Source organism: Ictidomys tridecemlineatus, chromosome 6 (genome assembly GCF_052094955.1).
Source record: "Ictidomys tridecemlineatus isolate mIctTri1 chromosome 6, mIctTri1.hap1, whole genome shotgun sequence".
Lineage (NCBI taxonomy): Eukaryota > Metazoa > Chordata > Mammalia > Rodentia > Sciuridae > Ictidomys > Ictidomys tridecemlineatus.
The window spans coordinates 43767670-43785463 of record NC_135482.1 but is presented as its reverse complement, the minus strand read 5'-3'; the positions used below and the strand labels follow the sequence as shown (position 1 = coordinate 43785463).

Sequence of the window (17794 nt, the reverse complement as noted above, 5' to 3'; positions counted from 1 at the left end):
CTAGGTTCAATTTCCAGCAAAAAAAAAAAATGTCAACACAGGACTGGCATTGTAGCTCAGTGGAAGAGTGCTCACCTAGCATGCATGAGGCACCATCCTCAGCACAACATAAAGATGAAATAGATATTGTGTCCACCTACAACTGAAAAATACATACTAAAAAAAAGTCAGTGTATATCATAGTAGTTGGTAATACTTTCCTGAAGAAATAATGATATTCATCTGTAGCACTGAGTTTACCATGAGAAGTTATGCATGATGTAAAATGCTTGGCCTGACACCTGACAGATATAATATATGTTTTTTCTTAATAACAGTTATTATTGTTCTCCCTCCACTACTACTCTTCAGTTTTAAGGAATATTTGTTAAGCTTTGCTGTGTCATGCTTTTAGCTTTTGGTGTGCTTAGAATTAATAAATGGGAGTTACAGAACTTTCTTGAAGTTCTAAGTACTTAGAGTCAGTCCTTCATGATACAGGTACACATACCTTAGTATTGATAGGATGGGAAAGGGATAAGGCACTGCTTAATTCAGACACTGAGGTGAAGGCCCTGGTCTCCTGGAGAGAGAGGATGAAATGAAGGGGATGAACATGTAAACACGGACGGTTTATTATTAGGCTTTTGGCATGGGAAGTTTCAGTTTCATTCACCAAGAAATTAGGCTTAATGGTTTACCATTTTTCATTAATTTTCAACAAATATTTAGTGATGATTCCATGTATGCCAGTCACTATTCTGAGCTCTTAGAATTTTAACAGTGAATAAAATGGATTAAAACCTTACTATCATATGACTTACATTTCTCTTCAGGGAAGTCAATAAATGGTAGGTTTGATTCTATCAGATCCCCTCAGGAGGAGTTGCTATAAGCATAAGGAAAATGCACAGCAAGGTGAGGTGGTGCTGGTAAAGGCCCATGGTGATACTCTGTGTTGTACTCACAAGGGTGTGTTACCTGTTTTTAGTCACTATAGTTCACGTCTGGTGTTCAGTCTCTCTTAAGTAGAAACCTCACAACATTAGGTTCCTAGATTTGATATAACCAAGAAAACTAGGTGGGTGTTGCTCATTGTCATAAGAGATTGCTATATGAGCCAGAATGCCACTTTATTAATCTCATAGAATGTCGAACTACCAGGCAAACTGGAATATAAAAATCACTGTTCAGGCATGCCCTATTCTTGTAGGCAAACCATGTGAGAAGTCAGATTATAATTAGAAGGTTGCTTTGGTGAGTGTGAAGTCTGAGAAACAGTAATGCAAGTCCACAGGTCAAGGGCCCCTTCCCTTTGGCAGGGTTCAAAAGTCTGCTAACCTGTCTCTTTTGGCCTTCACTTTCCACATTCAGGGTTAACTAGCCATCTTTTTATCCTCACAGTTTTACTCTAGGCAGATTATGTATTAAACAGTAGAATCCATTTTATTAAATTCCTGCAAAATTATAGTCCTGCCTTTCTCATTTTCTCATTTCTCCCAGAGATTACTCAGATTACCTTGATTGCAATTTGGGATGTTGCATAACTTCCACTATCAGACACATGTAAACAGTGTTGTTCCCCCACCCCACAGATGGCATCTGTTGGGTACAGAAGTTACCTGTTTTAAGCTCAAAAAGACAGCAGCAATAATTCTTAATTTTTCAAATTCTTTATAGCACCCTATTGTTGTATATATGAATCTCTTATTAATGAGAATTAGAAATTCCTGGGGTAGAGTGGGCAGGTGGCCTAGACATGAACAAGAGGTAGCAGCTACGTATCTAAAAATTCAGGTATAGCTGGGAGTGGCCAAAAATCCAAGATATTTTAATGCTACATGAATGAAATCATTCCTTCAAAGAGTGTCTTAAATTTATTTCTTAAATCTAAACCTGACATCATCATGAACATGAGTCACTTCATGTAGTATTTTATGATGATCAAAGTAAAAGGGATATGGATACCTTTTGTAGCATTGTTATAATGCACATAAATTATTTTAGAGCCATTCCACTTTGGAATTGTTTAAAGATAGACGAACAGATTCTTGACAGTGACTATTTAGGAAGGAGAGAGGGCAAACACTTTGTCTTTTGCTTATACTTCATATATTTTGGCTTTCCATTCAAATAGCCTATTTTGTAGTGTTTTAAAAATCAGTGGAAGAAAATTAAAGGTTGAATACAATGACACAGTATCATTATCACTGTTGAGCCACTGGAACTGTAGTTGCTGTTATTAACACTGACATTAGCTAACATTTATTGAGGGCTTCCTGCATCCTAGGTAGAATAATAAGCATATTCCAAAAATTATCTCTTAACAGTTCACAGCAAGCCATTGAGTTAGGAAATATTCTCATTCCACCAATGTAAAGTTGAGGCTTGAGGAGGTTGGGTCCCTTTTCCTAGTCACACAGAGGCAGGTGGAGCAGCCAAAGCCTCAACTCTAGACTGTTCAATTCCAGAGATGAAGCTATTTATTATTGCTTTATACCAAGTTACCCTGTTTCTTTAACTCACAATTAAAATACACTAACCTTAAATAAAATGCCAGTAATTAAGCATCTCTGGCTAAATCAATTAATAACTACCTGGTTATAGTACCTTAACCTTGAGCTGAGCAGTGGTAAAATGGGTTATAATGGGAATAACAACCAGGTCTCCTATTATATTATTTAATAGAATATTATTTATTTAGTACTTATTTAGTAAATGAATAGATTTATTAAATAAATATTACTATTAAATTATTTAATATCTATTGTATTAACATATATTATATAATAGGATATTATTTAATAATAAAATTTTCAGTTACTAACTGAATGTATTTATCTTGAGAATTACAAAGAACAGAAATTGTCAGCCATAGAGTAAGCAAGGTCAGAACATTTTGTAGTAAAAAATAAAATTGACAAAATATGGGGCCAGGAGTTGGGTATAGCTCAGTGGTAGAACATTTGTTTAACATGCTGGAAGCCCTGGGTTCCATCCCCATCAGGGGTTGGGGAAGGAGGAGAATGGAGTGGGGAAGAGAATGCTACACTTTGGGTAAAAACAGAAGGGAAAATTTAAAGGCATGCATATATAAGCTTATCTTTATAAAAAGAAACACAAGAATAGTTAATGATATAAACAAACATAGGAAGGAAAATAATACACTTGGTTACATAGAAGAAGACTCATGGGTCCTGAAGGAAGTAATATTTCTCTAATGATACCTTTTCTGTGAGTTCAACTTTTGGACATATATTAATATTTTACATATTTAAGAAACAAAATTGTATCAGTAAGGATGGGAGGTGGGGAAAATCTAAAATTGGAAATAGACTGAAACAAACCCAATTGCACTTCATATGAATAAGTACACTGAAAGGAAAAAAGAAAGAGTATGATACAGTATTTAACTATGTAAACTATGTATCCTCAGTCTTAGGTTGAAGAGAAGAAAAATTGTAAACAAGTAGGCTATTTATAGTAAACATTTTTGTTTTAGTTTGGGTGGTGCAATTCTGAGACAATTGTAAATCAATGTAGGATTGAGGTAATGAGTGAATTTGTCATTGTTGTTGGAATCAAGGCTCCTTATTAAGGACAAAAACAAATCAGAGCAAGGAATAGGGGAAGGCAAGAGAGAATCTATAGGGATAGATTAGAATTGGTGTGATCTTGTCATCTCTAAAATATGTATGTATGTGTGTATATACTTATGTATGTAGTTGTCTGTATATTTATATGTGCATGTGCATTCTCTTGCCCTCACCACATATGACAAAAATACCCTAGTAACCATGAGAGTACATTGAGAGCCTAGATCTTGGTCTCAATGTCTACTAAAATTAATCAACTTCTCAGAGAAATGGCTGCCTCCAGGGATGGGGCAAGTTAGGTTTGGGATGAGCCTAAAATATCTTTTTATATTGCGGGGGAGGGGGAGGATGGGGTCATGTCAAAAGAGCCTAGCAGCCAGCTTAAAGGGACTCCTACTGGACAAAATCTGGGACACTTGGAGCACCAAGAGTAAGTACAATAATGTGCTATGATATTTTTTATTTGAATGAGGCAACTACATTCTCAAAAGTGACAATGTCATTAAACAAAAATTTTATATAAATATGATCCACAGTGAAAGAAGTCTCTTAACATCCGTCTGTTAGCACACTTTTTTTTTTTTAATACCAGAGATTGAACCCAAGGATGCTAACCACTGAACCACATCCCCAACCCTTTATGTGTGTGTGTGTGTGGGGGGGTGTATTTTGTTTGTTTGTTTGTTTTGTTTGTTTTGAGACAGCATCTCACTGAGTTGCTAAGTCTGTTTTTGAACTTAAGATCCTCCTGCCTCAGCCTCCTGAGCTACTGGATTACAGGTTTGTGCCACTGGGGCCAGCTATTAGCATACTCTTCAAATAGAAAGTGGTATTCATTGGGTTAAGATGTTCTCAGGGCAATCACATCCCCATATGACTTCCTGGGGTCACCTTGATTGAATTTGGTGTATCCTTAAGATTCACACACTTGTCTCTTTTATGTTTTTGTCATCTTTATAGATGGCTAATTTCACTCATTATATTTTGACTCATTTTTATAGGGTTAACTAACCATTATAATAAATATGAAGGTACTTTACTCCCTCTACCACCAAATTTTATTCACAAGAATAATTTCAAATTTTGTAATAAAAGGCCTTTAAGGCTAACCCATTCCAGAATATGTTTACTCTTCCCTATGGAATTACCTAGAGAGAGGCTTTATAACCGCTTTCCTGTATAACCCACAGCAAGTACTAGGGATTGAACCCAGGAGCATGCTACCACTGAGCTCCATCCCCAGTTCTTTTTTATTTTTTATTTTGACACAGGGCCCTACTAAGCTGTTGAAGCTAGTCTCGAACTTGTGATCCCCCTGCCTTAGTCTCCCACATCACTGAGATATTACAATCTTTTCTTTGCTTTCCCCCCTCCTCCTGTGTCATGAAGTATAAGTTTCCTTCTTTGTTTTCCTGGCTGAACTACAGATTGTATAAGACTTCCTTGCAATCAGTCACCCTTTGAAAAATGAATAAATGCAGTCTTTCTTCTTTGTTTACCTCCACAAAATCTAGAGACAGCTATGCATGGTGGCATACACCTGTAATCCCAGCGATTTAGGAGGCTGAGACAGGAAGGTTGCAACTTTGAGACCCTGTTTCAAAATAAAATAAAAATGGCTGGGGATATAGCTCAGCATCCCTGGGTTCAGCACTGAAGTGGGGGAAAATATCTAAAGAGACAGAAAAGTCTAAAAGTATAAAATAACATTCACAGAACATATTCCATTTTTAGTTGCATGTAACATTTTATGGATTTACATAGGACAGTTTAGCTAAGAAAAACTCCCCTCAGCATAGTTTGAGGTTCAGCAAGAGAACATATGAAAGTTTTTTTAGAAAAGTATAAAAAGATTAACTTTGACTTTCCTCTGTAAACTAGGGGAAAAAAAATCCAGGCTATAGGGGAAAATCATAAAAGAAACTTCAAAAACCGTAATCTTTACAACCTCAGAGAGGGCCACAGTAATTTGAAAATTCTCTAGATTAGCCTTCTATTCAAACTATGAATTTGAGTGTATGTGTGTAATATGTATTGTTTAATAATAAAATTACTGTCATTTATTCTGTTTTGCAATTTGATTATAAAACAGCTGTCTCAAATAATAAAAACATTGTTTGAAAGGAGATCAAAATATGGCAAAAAAAATTTTATCAGTGAATTAAAATGACATTCAGTTTACTGTTTGGTAATAGTTTAATAAATTGCAAATGTATTAGAAGTGTACATTCATGTTGTAATATGAAAATTACTGAAAAACACCAATGTTTTTCAGCACTAATATATGGATTAAGTATAATTCTGTGTCTATATGTTTCTTTCAGGGCTAGTGGTTGGATTTATCCTAACGATTGCAAATTTCAGCTTTTTTACCTCTTTGCTGATGTTTTTCCTTTCTTCTTCAAAACTCACAAAATGGAAAGGAGAAGTAAAGAAGCGTTTAGATTCAGAATATAAGGAAGGTAAACTTAATTACATTCAACATTACTCAAAATGGTAAACTGTTTTATCCTAACATAAGCTTTTTTTTTTAAATGGAATTTAATAACATAAGCTTTTAATCAGAACATATTTAGTCTGTCAACAGATCAGTTTTGAGAGTTACTTTAGTAGCTTTATTTATCATTTACTTTACTGCAATAGGAAGTAACAGCAACATTTTAGAAGCTCTAGAGTCTATCATTAATTATTTTAGATTATTAATACCAGCATAAAATGAGGGTGAATGTGCCATATTACTCTTAAAACTTTAAAAAAAAATTTAGTCATTTTTATTTTTCTACACTTTAAGATAAAGTTCTTATAACTGCATGCATTTCCTTTTGAGAAGAAAACATTTCTCATGTTTTTTATCTACTTCTTTGTTTCCAGGAGGGCAGAGGAATTGGATCCAGGTGTTCTGTAATGGAGCTGTGCCTACTGAGCTGGCTCTACTGTACATGATAGAAAATGGCCCCGGGGAAATGCCAATTGATTTTTCTAAGCAGTACACTGCTTCCTGGATGTGTTTATCTCTCTTGGCTGCACTGGCCTGCTCTGCTGGAGACACCTGGGCTTCAGAAGTTGGCACAGTACTGAGTAAAAGTCCGCCAAGGCTAATAACAACCTGGGAGAAAGTTCCAGTGGGTGAGTCTTGATTTGAGTTTCAAAACAAAAACAAAAACACCCCTGTTAATGTATTTAAGTGCCTTTTAAGAATTTTATTTGGTTTTCTTAATCGGAAAATTGCTATAGGATATTAAATTATTGATATTAACTAATATTTGATGGAAACATTAACAAGACCTGAATATATAGTACAAGAATATAGAGACCGACCCACAGACTTAATCAGTGGGAAAGGAAAATATAAGGAATAGAGTTTTTTTTGAGATCCTATATGTAATAAGTGCTTTTAACATAGTCTTTCAAACTATTGTTTCGACCAACAGTAGATTAAAAATATCTAAAGGAAAATAATTTTGTTTGTACTGAACACTTAGATTTTTTTCTTACAATTATTCCTAAATAATACAGTATAATAATATTTAAACAGCATTTGTGTAGTGTTAGTATTTATTATAAGTAATCAAGAAAACATTTAAATTATGTGGAAGGTGGGATGTGCATAGGTTATGTGCAGGTACTACACCATTTTATGTGAGGGACTTGAGCATTCGAGGATTTTGGTATAACCAATCCCGTGTGGATAGTGAAGGATTTATGTAGGTATATCTCAGTCCCCTATTACCATTAGCAACTGCTTCTACTTCCTTTTTAAAATCTTCTCTCTTCCTTCCTTTCTTTTCCACCTTCTTCTCATCTTCCTTTTTTATTCCTCTTCTTCATTATCATCATTCTTACAATGGCTAACATTTTGAAGACCTACTATGTTCAAAGCACTATCCTGGCTGCTTTACATAGAATATTACTTAGTACTCATAATAATCATATGAATTTGTTCTTGTATTGTTTTCATTGTTAAAAAAAAAAGGAAACTAAGGCACAGAGAAATAGCATTCTAGCTCCACTGAACCATTCTGGTTCACTACTAGAATGTTGAGAGTTACTGAAGAAAAAGGACTATTTTCTAAATAAGCTATAGTCTAGAGATTGCATTAAAGAGAACTCTTTCTAACGAGTACTGCATGATCTCACTTATATTTGTAATCCAAAATAGTAGACCGTATAGAAGTTGAGTTTATAATGGTGATTACCAGAGGCTAGGGAGAATAGGGGAGAGAGAGTGATGGGGAAAGTTTAATTACTGGGGACTAAGTTATATAGGAGCAAGAACTTCTGCTGTTTTATTGCATAGTAGGGTAACTAGAGTTAACAGTAATGTATTGTATATGTTTAGAAAGTTATAAGAAAGGATTTTCAATTTTTTCCCCTTAAACATGATAAGATGGTAAATTTTTGAGGAGATATCTATACCCTGGTGTGAACACTGCACAATATATACATGTATCAGAATATTACATGGTATACCATAAATATATACAATGTTATGATTCACTTAAATTTTTTTAATTAAAAAGAGAACTCTTTCAAGTTAATGTTAATTACATAGCTACCATAATGTTACAAAGCTATGTAATTAACTTTACATAGCTTTGTTTGACTTTGTTTGACTATGTACTGATTATTAACAAGATGATTTTATTTATGTTTCTTCTTAGGAACCAATGGAGGTGTTACAATGGTGGGACTTGCCTCAAGCCTCCTTGGTGGTACCTTTGTGGGCATTGCATACTTCCTCACACAGTTGGTTTTTGTGAGTGATTTAGACATTTCTGCTCCACAGTGGCCCATTATTGCATTTGGAGGTCTAGCTGGATTGCTAGGATCAATTGTGGACTCATATTTAGGGGCAACAATGCAATTTACTGGTAAGACCATTACATTATTATTGTAATTTATTGGTTTTTCAAAGAAATGGGGGAAGATATGGAATTTTTTTTTTTTTAAAGATGTAAAAAGGAAAAGAAACCCAAAGATACAGGATTGTTGAAGGACCAGAAATGACAGGGAAGAATCTCTTCCACAGTTTTTTTTTTTTTTTTAATTCTTTTGTGTTAAATTCATTGAAAAAGAATGAGTTCTACAGAGCAGTGATTAGAGGGGAAGATACATTAGTGCAAGGAATAGACACTTTTGATTATGAGCCATCTAATCCCAGGAAAGTAGGACATTTAGGATCAGCTCATTTTAATGCACCTCCTTCCATTTGTTTTCTTCAAGTCCATTTGATAGATAGTTATTGTACTAATATGACTACATACACATTACCTACTTTCCTACTGTGATATCATGCTTGATGTCTTCATCATTGAGTTTTGGAGTAGTTTGTTTTATTTGAAGTAGTATTTAACTAGATATCCCAGGCTAGTCTCAATGCCTAGGCTCAAGTGATGCCCCTGCCTCAGCCTCCCAAGGAGCTAAGGCTACAGTTACATACCACCATTGAGTTTTAAGTCCCACTCAAGGTAAATGGGAGAGTCAGTTTTCCTCAAAATTCTGTGTCTTGCTTCTGGTGCTGTCTGGCCCTTTCATTCTACGTATATTTCCTGTTAGGTGTGTATTTCCTGCACATGTCACCAACTATATTTTCTCCTTTGATTGACATCATGAAGAGACTGAAGGCTAAAGAAGGTTCCCTGAGTTCAGTCCATCTCATGCTCTTCAAACCCAAGATAATCTACTTATCCTTTTATTCCCCTCTCCACTTGTCAGAATGTTTGTTCTTTCAGTTTTACTAATTTCATTCAGATGCTTAGGAAGAAGCAATCTGGTTTTAATTTATACTAAAGAGACAGAGACTCTATCTACACAATAGTACATGTGGGTTTTTTTGTTTTGTTTTGTTTTTTTAAGAAACCTAGGTTTTATTTAAAATGGGTTCTAGCAGGGAAAACTTCTTACACTGAGTGAGTTGAAAAATAAAATGTGAGCAGTGGAAGGGGTTAGCTTATTCCCTAAATCTTTGTGTGCTGCTGTTTTAGTCTTTACTGCTATGAAAAATGCCTTATATTGGGTAATTTGCAAAGAGAACAATAAAGTAATTTACTTGTCATAGTTTCAGAGGCTGGGAAGTTCAAGAACAAGACACTATTCTCTTTCTGCTTCCAAGATTATACTTGTTGCTGTATCTTTCCATGGTGAAAGGCAGACAGGCAAAAGAACAAGGCAGCTCTCAGGAGCCTCTTGTATAAGGGCATTAATCCCATTCTTGAGAATGAATTCCTCATGACTTGATCCCTTCCCCAAAGGCCCCAACTCTTACTTCTATCTCATTGGGTCTTAGATTCCAACATGAATCTTGGAGGGAGACAAACACTCAAACCATAGCATTCTTTTTTCATCACCATGCTGGGCCATGTGTGTCCAGTGCTGAGGCTATACATTTACTCCTATTCTGAGGAGCCTCACAGGTTGGCTTTGATGGGAAACTACTGGGAAGGCAGGCCTAGCCTGCCAGTTTCGGGCAACCTGTCCTTTTATTGTTCTCCATTCTAATTCCAAAGGAACTCCAGAGGTATTGAGAGAATATTATTGAGATGTGCTGAAACTTATTTATTCAAAACCTTTGTAATCAAAGGTTCCATGTATCTCACCATTTAAATTATTTACTAAGGTCATTGTACAAGTCACTGAGTTTTTCAAAGGTGGTCTCTTTTGGAGAAAAAGCCAATTTTCTTTTTTTAATCTAGTATTTGAATCTTCTTATTTGCTTCTTTTCTATTCCAGGTTTGGATGAAAGCACTGGCATGGTAGTCAACAACCCTACAAATAATGCAAAACACATAGCAGGGAAACCCATTCTTGATAACAATGCAGTGAATCTATTTTCTTCTGTTCTTATTGCCCTCTTGCTCCCAACAGCTGCTTGGGGGTTTTGGCCCAGAGAGTGAACTTTATTTCATTTCCACTGGTTGAAACTGGTGAGTTCAAATAAATTTGCAATTCTAAGTTTTATCCTAACAATAATAATAATTGTAATGTTAAAGTGAAAATGTGAACTATATCCGTATTCTATTATGATGGAATTCCACAGTTTCATCAACTCACTTTAAAAGCTAGTATCTTTCTAGAGAAAGAGAAAATTACATAGAACTTATGCATATTTTCCTTCTGCTGAATGTAGCTTCTTGATCAGGGGAGCTACATTTTCTCTACATATTGCTATATATCGAACTGAAAGATCTACATAGTCAATGGAAATTTTATTTTGCTTTGTTTAAACCAGTGTCAGGATTGAGAGTGATGACATTTTAAAATGGTTCCCAATTGTAACAGAAAAATGTCACTGTACAAATTACCCCAATGTGGGGCTGGGGATGTGGCTCAAGCGGTAGCATGCTCGTCTGGCATGCGTGCGCCCCAGGTTCGATCCTCAGCACCACATACAAAGATGTTGTGTCCGCCAAATACTAAAAAATAAATATTAAAATTCTCTCTCTCTCTCCCTCTCTCTCACTGTCTCTCACTCTCTCTTTAAAAAAAAAAATTACCCCAATGTTATATTCATTTTTAATGGCTTAAGCTATTTTGTGTGGAAACCTCAGTAAGCATACTATCCTGACCTTCTCTCATTACCTTGCCAGTCACAAGTAATTATGAAAAGTGCAAAGATTGGTCCTAGTGAATTATGTGACATTATTCTCTCACTCCAGGTTAATAATGAAAAAAGGTAAATTTATTTTTCATATGACATTAGAAAGTGTGAAAATAATTTCTAACTAAAATCAAAGAAAATTATCTAAAAAAGTACACCTTATTATATATTTCAGTTGTGCACTGAAAATAAACTATATTGAATTCAATTTTTTTCTCTTTTCACATTTTTTCATTGGTGTATTATGGTCATACATAATGATGAGGTTTGTTACATATTCCTATATGCATACAATATAACAGTAAAATTTGGCCAGTATCACTTTCCAGCACTTCCCCTCTCCCTTTCTGCCTTCACCCAGACCCAAGACATTAGTTTTTATTGTTGTTGTTTTATTAGATCATTATAGTTATACACAGTGGTTGGGTTCATCCTGACCAATTATGCATGGAGTTTGATTTCAGGTCTCAATCTTTCCTCTCCTCCCCCATTCTCCTTCCTCTACCTTGTTAGACTTCCTTTCACTTACCTATTTTTTTAATTGATTCTTTTTACTTATACAAAAGGGTGATTTTTTAATGCATTTTCTAGCTTTCTTTTATAAATGACTGGAAAAATACTTTGATTTCCTATTACGTACCTTCTAATTTGTGCCCTCCTTTATACTGTAGCTTTAAAATTTTCAAATTTGTTCTTCACTGTGACCTACCATGTACTAGAAGTTTTAACAAGGAACAGAGTACTTTACCAAATATATCTTAAGATGTTTCTCCTGTCATTTCTGTACCATTCTTCCCTTTTCCCTTAAAAAAGTTGGGAAAGGACTCCATGAGTAAGCCAGTTGAGAGTGGAAACAGCTTAGAATTCTTCAGTGGTCACCCAACTGTAGTGATGATTTGGAACTGACTGGTTTAGGAAGGAAAACAAAATAGTTTACATCCTTAATTCTTAAGTCATTCAATCAACTCAGTGGATCACAACATTGGTTTTGAAATTAGGTAAACTTTGGAAGCACCTGGGCAATTTAAAAAAAAAAAAAAAAAGTTTAGAACCGGAGTTCAATACTCAGGGGCACTACACCCCAGCCTTTTTTTTTTTTTTTTTTTTTTTTTTTTGAGACAGGGTCTTGCTAAGTTGCTGAGGCTGGCTTCTAACTTGCAGTCTTCCTGCCTCAATTTCCAGGGATTATAGGTATGTGCCATTGCATCTGGCCTGCGTGTTTTTAAAAATCAAAACTTGTGTCTAAGCTCCATGCCCCCAAATTCTGACTTAGCTGATATAGGATATAGCCTGGAAATTGAAATTTTATAAAGCTTTGGGTGCACATGAAAATCATGTAGAGATTTTTTTTTTTAACTCTGTTATCAAGGCCCTTTTTTAAACCAAGTAAATTAAAATGTCTTAAAATGATGTCTTTGCTCCGCATTGGGTATTTTTACAAAACCCTCTGATAGATTTTATTATCTAGCCAGGTTGAGAACCCCAGAATTAAGAATATCTGTATTTAAAGCACTGTATCTGAAGGAAGCATCAAAAGAATGGAATGTGTTGTTTTTAGGGAGACAACAATCAGCAGAGCATCAAAAGAATGGAATGTCTTGTTTTTAGGGAAACAACAATCAGCAGAGTGCTGGGGTTGATAGCTTCTGGTAATCGTGCACTGTCTTGCATCTGCATCTCTTGTCATTGCTGTCGGTTTTTCATGCAGCCCACATGTTATTTGAACATGCCTTTCCTCTTTTCCTAGAAATTCATCCTCATGACATACTAAGGGACAAAAGTACTTACTGGGACCAGCTTTAGGTTTGGTACAATCACCTGGTCATTAACAGTGTGGAGAGAGATTACTATACAATCCTTTGTTTGAAAACTTAGGGTTAATTGTGTTTTGGAATCAAAATTTTTCAGAATTTAAAAAACTAATAGGATCTACATAGAATATTTCACTCAAAGCTACTAAAAAAAGTCCAGGGTAGAAACCCATTATCAAATGCACTCCTACTTTTGTGGTGAGTTATGAATAGCCCCACTGAAGGTGATGACTAAAGAATGTAAAGAGCCTCAGGTTAAGTCATGTCAGGTTTTGTCACCAAACTTGTGAAGAAACAATCCATAGTTCTTGGATATGAAAACTACAGATAAAGAATTGAGGTTCTGTCCTTTTTTCTTTTTTTAATCCTACATATATTTTCTGTAACATCTTTTGTTAATTGGATATTTAATTCAACTATTCTTCTTGGGTAGGTGGGCAGTTATATTAAAAACATTTTCATGGAGAGAGCTCCATGTAACAATATAATAAAATATTATGTGCTTCTGCCTAGGTAGCTTAAAGGTGTATTATTTATTAATATACTATAACATAATAGAGGACTGCAAAGTGTATGTGGCCCAAGGCAGCTTTTGAAGAAGACTTCAAGAAGAGACATCACATGGGACTACCAGGACAGCACAGACTTGTCACAGAAGTTCATTCCATCTTTAGTATTTTTCCCTCCTTGAGTTATCTATGCTTTATATCTCTTTCTTGTTTCTAGCTGCTATAAATATAGAATACTGGCTGCAGAAATTCTAACTCCACCTCAATTAGAAAAAGAACTATTAAAGAGAAAAATTGTGAAATGAGATGTTTTAAACTTTGCACCTGCCTTCGGTATGAACAGCTGCTGACTATTAATGCACAGTGAATACCCTAGGTCCCAATCATTTGATATTCCTGATATTTTATCTGATGTCCCCAGTACCACCACAATGAGAATGAACTGCGAGCCACCAAATCCCAGATGAATTGTATGTGCTTTAAAAGTAAAAACACAGGAATGAGAATATAGCTGTGGTAGAGCACTTGCTCAGCATGCGTGAAGTTCTGGGTTCGATCCCCTGTACTTCCAAAAAAAGAAGAAAACAATTATGCAGCCTAATTATTTAATCTCCTTATGGAGTTTTTGTTGCTCTAACTGCCAGTAAGTCCTGAATATTTTTAAAATATATGAGTGTTTAATGTGTTTGTTGAATTAAGTTGTTAGACTCTAATCAGTGTTTCTCTTAAGAGTCTCTGAAAGTCAATAATTGGAAACATATTCCTGGAGGGAAATAAAAAATAAAAAAAACAGTTTGGCTAATTGAATTTCTGAGGACTGTGATGATTCCAACATTTCTCAATCATGTGAAACCAGTAATGGTTTTGAAACTAATGAGTCAGGAAATTATTGTAGGGGAAGTGAAAAAGTGGCAGAACAGGACTCCTGAAATTATTCTCCCTGCCAAGACTAAATGTCAGTTCTCTTTCATTTACCATAATCTCTCCCTTTAAAATTTACTTTATAAATGTGACAAGTCTTCTTATATATTTAGATTTTTTCTTTTTTATTAATGTTTAATGTAGTAATAAAATGAATATGTGTGTGTGTGTGTGTTTTTGTTTTTGCTGTACTAGAGACTAAACCTAGGGCTTTGCACATGCTAGGCAAACACTCTACCATTGAGCCACATTCCTAGCCTTGAATCTGTTCTTTTTTAATCATTAAAGATAAAACTAAAATATTCTTTGGCCTTTACTACCCCTTTAGTAATTTTGGCCCCTTTCTGTCTTCCCCAAGATAATAATCACTGGTAAAAATTTGTGATAATTTTTACATATTTGTTTTAGGAGTTTTTTTTTTTTTAAAGTCAATTTTATAATTAGTAATGTCTTTTGCTGCTTGAAGCCAGGTTGCTTATATCACCAAAAAAATCTAGCAAAAATAAAAGACATACATTAAAACATCAGTGTGTTATCTGGTAAGATTACAGATGTATTAAATATTCCTTAAAAAAATTTAAATAAGTATATAAATTGTGTCTCCTTAAAGATGTTAAAAATACATATACAGGGCTGGGGCGGAGCCCAGTAGCAGAACATTTACCTATCATATTTGAGGACCTGTTCCCAGTAGTGGGGGAAAAGAAAATACAAAACTAATTTTAAGTACTTTTCTAAAGGTCTTCAATCAAACGTGTTTTTTTCTTTGAATTAAGAAAAAGGCTGAAAGTAGACAAATTATCTGGTAATTACCCCTCTTTCCCATATACCTCTCCCATTATTATTTTTAAATGCTACTCTTTCTTTGTAAACTACCTTATTAGCAATGAACTAAAAGAATAAAATGGAATTTTAATGTAAGTAATGAACACCCTCAGATTAATTCTTCATATCTTGCTTAGCTATGTGCATTTGGAGTTTTACATGGCAGATACCCTAATACGGGTCATAGAATTCTAGAACAAAGAATCTTAGGTTAATTTTCCCATGCCATTGCCCAGACACAAAGCTATAAAATACATATATATCTCATATAAGTGAGTACAATCTTTTCTAACATTTTCATGCTTTCTTTTGCATACACTGTCTGTTGTGCCTGGTGTTCTTTTCCTCCCTTATCCATCCTAAAAAAACCAATTCAGTGGCTGTTCCTCTAAGAAGCTTTTCCAGACTCCCTCAGACAGAATTAGCTATCCTTTATATATATCCTACACTTTAACTATAGCAGTTATCACACAGTGAGCATTTGTTAAACAAATACCTTCAGTGTACTGATATTTAACCTATTTCTTTAAACTACCAACATCCCTATTGTAGACAGTAGCCAGTGTAGAAAGGGTTCAAAACTTTCTTCAGAACTAAATATAGTTTATATATTATGGGGCTAGAATAATAATAGCAATTGTATTATATCCTCTCAATCTCATCTAGCTAGGGTTTAAAAACGTTGATACCATCTAAGAGTATCAGAAAATAAACTTATTAGAAATGTGCATTTTCAGGGGCTGGGGTTATGGCTCAGTGGTAAGTTCTCACCTAGCATATGTGAGTCCCTGAGTTCAATCCTCAGCACCACATAAAAATAAATAAATAAATATATATATATATAAAGGTATTGTGTCCATCTACAACCAAAAAATATTTTTTTAAATGTGCATTTTCAGTACAGATTTTCACATATCTATTGTGCTCATATAGAGTATTATTTATAGTAACTCAATTTATAGTTCTAATAAAATTCTAAAGTTGTCTTTATATTATAAGATATTATTGAACAAAATTAATTTTTATGCATGAGGCTCCAGGTTCAATCCCCAGAGCAGAGGAAAATTTATCAATTTTTTTCTTTAAAAGTGCTACAGTACAGGGCTGGGATTGTGGCTCAGTAGTAGAGCACTCCCCTAGCTAGTGTGAGGCCCTGGGTTCGATTCTCAGCACCACATATAAATAAATAAAATAAACATATTGTATCCACTTACAACTAAAAAATAAATATTTTTTTTTAAAAAAGTGCTATGGTACATTGTGCCCAAATATGGACCTCACAAGTATGTTTGCTCAACTATTGGCAAACAATTTCTATTTCAGTTACATACTCTGTGCCCTGTTATATATAAAATATGTTTTTAAATTTTTTTTGTATTTTAAATACTATTTTGATTATATAAAATTTAGAAAATAAGGGTAAGAAGAGGGCAATTTTCATAATTGTACTACTCAGAGACAGGCATCGTTAATATTTTAGTATATGTATTCCCCCGCTTTTTTTTCAGTACTGGGGATTGAACCCACATGCTAAGCAAGTGCTCTATCACAAGCTACATCCTTGGCCTTTTTTAAATTTTATTTTGAGACAGGGTCTCACTAAATTGCCTAGGCTGTCTTTGAACTTGCAATTTTTCTCCTAAGTGACTGAGATTTCAGATGAGCACCACCATTCCCAATTATTTATTTTATTTTTTGTAGATGGACAAATACCTTTATTATGTTTGTTTATTTTTATGTGGTGCTGAGGACCAAACCCAGGGCCCCCGCACGTGCTAGGCGAGCATAGTACCACTGAGCCACAACGCCAGCCACCCCGATTATTTTTCCCATCTTTTACATGAGTTTTTTTTATTTATTTTAATAAAAAGTATCACACTATAATTAGTTTTACATCTTGCGTTCATCACTTAACCCTATGGGATAAGCATTTTATCATGCCATGAAAAGTTATTTGAGGGACTGGGGATGTGGCTCAAGCGGTAGCACGCTCACCTGGCATGCATGCGGCCCGGGTTCGACCCTCAGCACCACATACAAACAAAGATGTTGCGTCCGCCGAAAACGAAAAAGTAAATATTAAAATTCTCTCTCAAAAAAAAATTAAAAAAGAAAAAGAAATACAAGAAAGTTTAAAAAAAAGGAAAAGTTATTTGAGCTGCTGTAAACAGTATGGCTGTATCACTCTAGTATGCTGATTTTAAGTCCTTTTGATAAAGAAAATGTTTATATACACAGTGAAATTTTACTTAGCCCTAAAAAGTAATTGTAAATCGATAGATCTGGAGACTATCATCCTAAATGAAATAAGCCAGTCCCAAAAAACCAAAGGCTGAATGCTCTCTTTGATATGTGGATGCTAACCCATAAAAAAAGGGGAAGAGGGAAGAATAGATCAGTTCAGTGGATTAGACAAAAGAAAATGAAGAGAAGGGAGAGGGGAGGGAATAGAAAAGACAGAAGAATGAATCAGACTTAACTTTCGTATGTTTATATATGAATATACCACTAGTGAAACTTCATATCATGTACAACCACAAGAAGGGTTAATTAAAG

General features: G+C 34.7%; 1 protein-coding gene across 13 annotated transcripts in view; it reads left to right on the top strand.

The window, feature by feature from the left end:
* Nucleotides 1-17794, top strand: part of Tmem19 (transmembrane protein 19) — a 44599-nt gene that overhangs the window by 7364 nt on the left and 19441 nt on the right. For 6 of the 13 annotated variants that reach the window (XR_013440450.1, XR_013440452.1, XR_013440448.1 and 3 more), the window contains exons 4-7: nt 5900-6037; nt 6447-6701; nt 8237-8446; nt 10305-10498. Coding sequence is in view for 8 of the 13 variants with exons in the window: in XM_078053124.1 (XP_077909250.1) it covers nt 5900-6037; nt 6447-6701; nt 8237-8446; nt 10305-10468 (767 nt within the window). In the remaining 5 variants the exon portion in view is untranslated. Of the gene's footprint in view, nt 1-5899; nt 6038-6446; nt 6702-8236; nt 8447-9131; nt 10499-13496; nt 14578-17794 lie in introns of those variants that run through there. The other 7 variants (XM_078053125.1, XM_078053128.1, XM_078053122.1 and 4 more) reach the window with 3 other exon arrangements.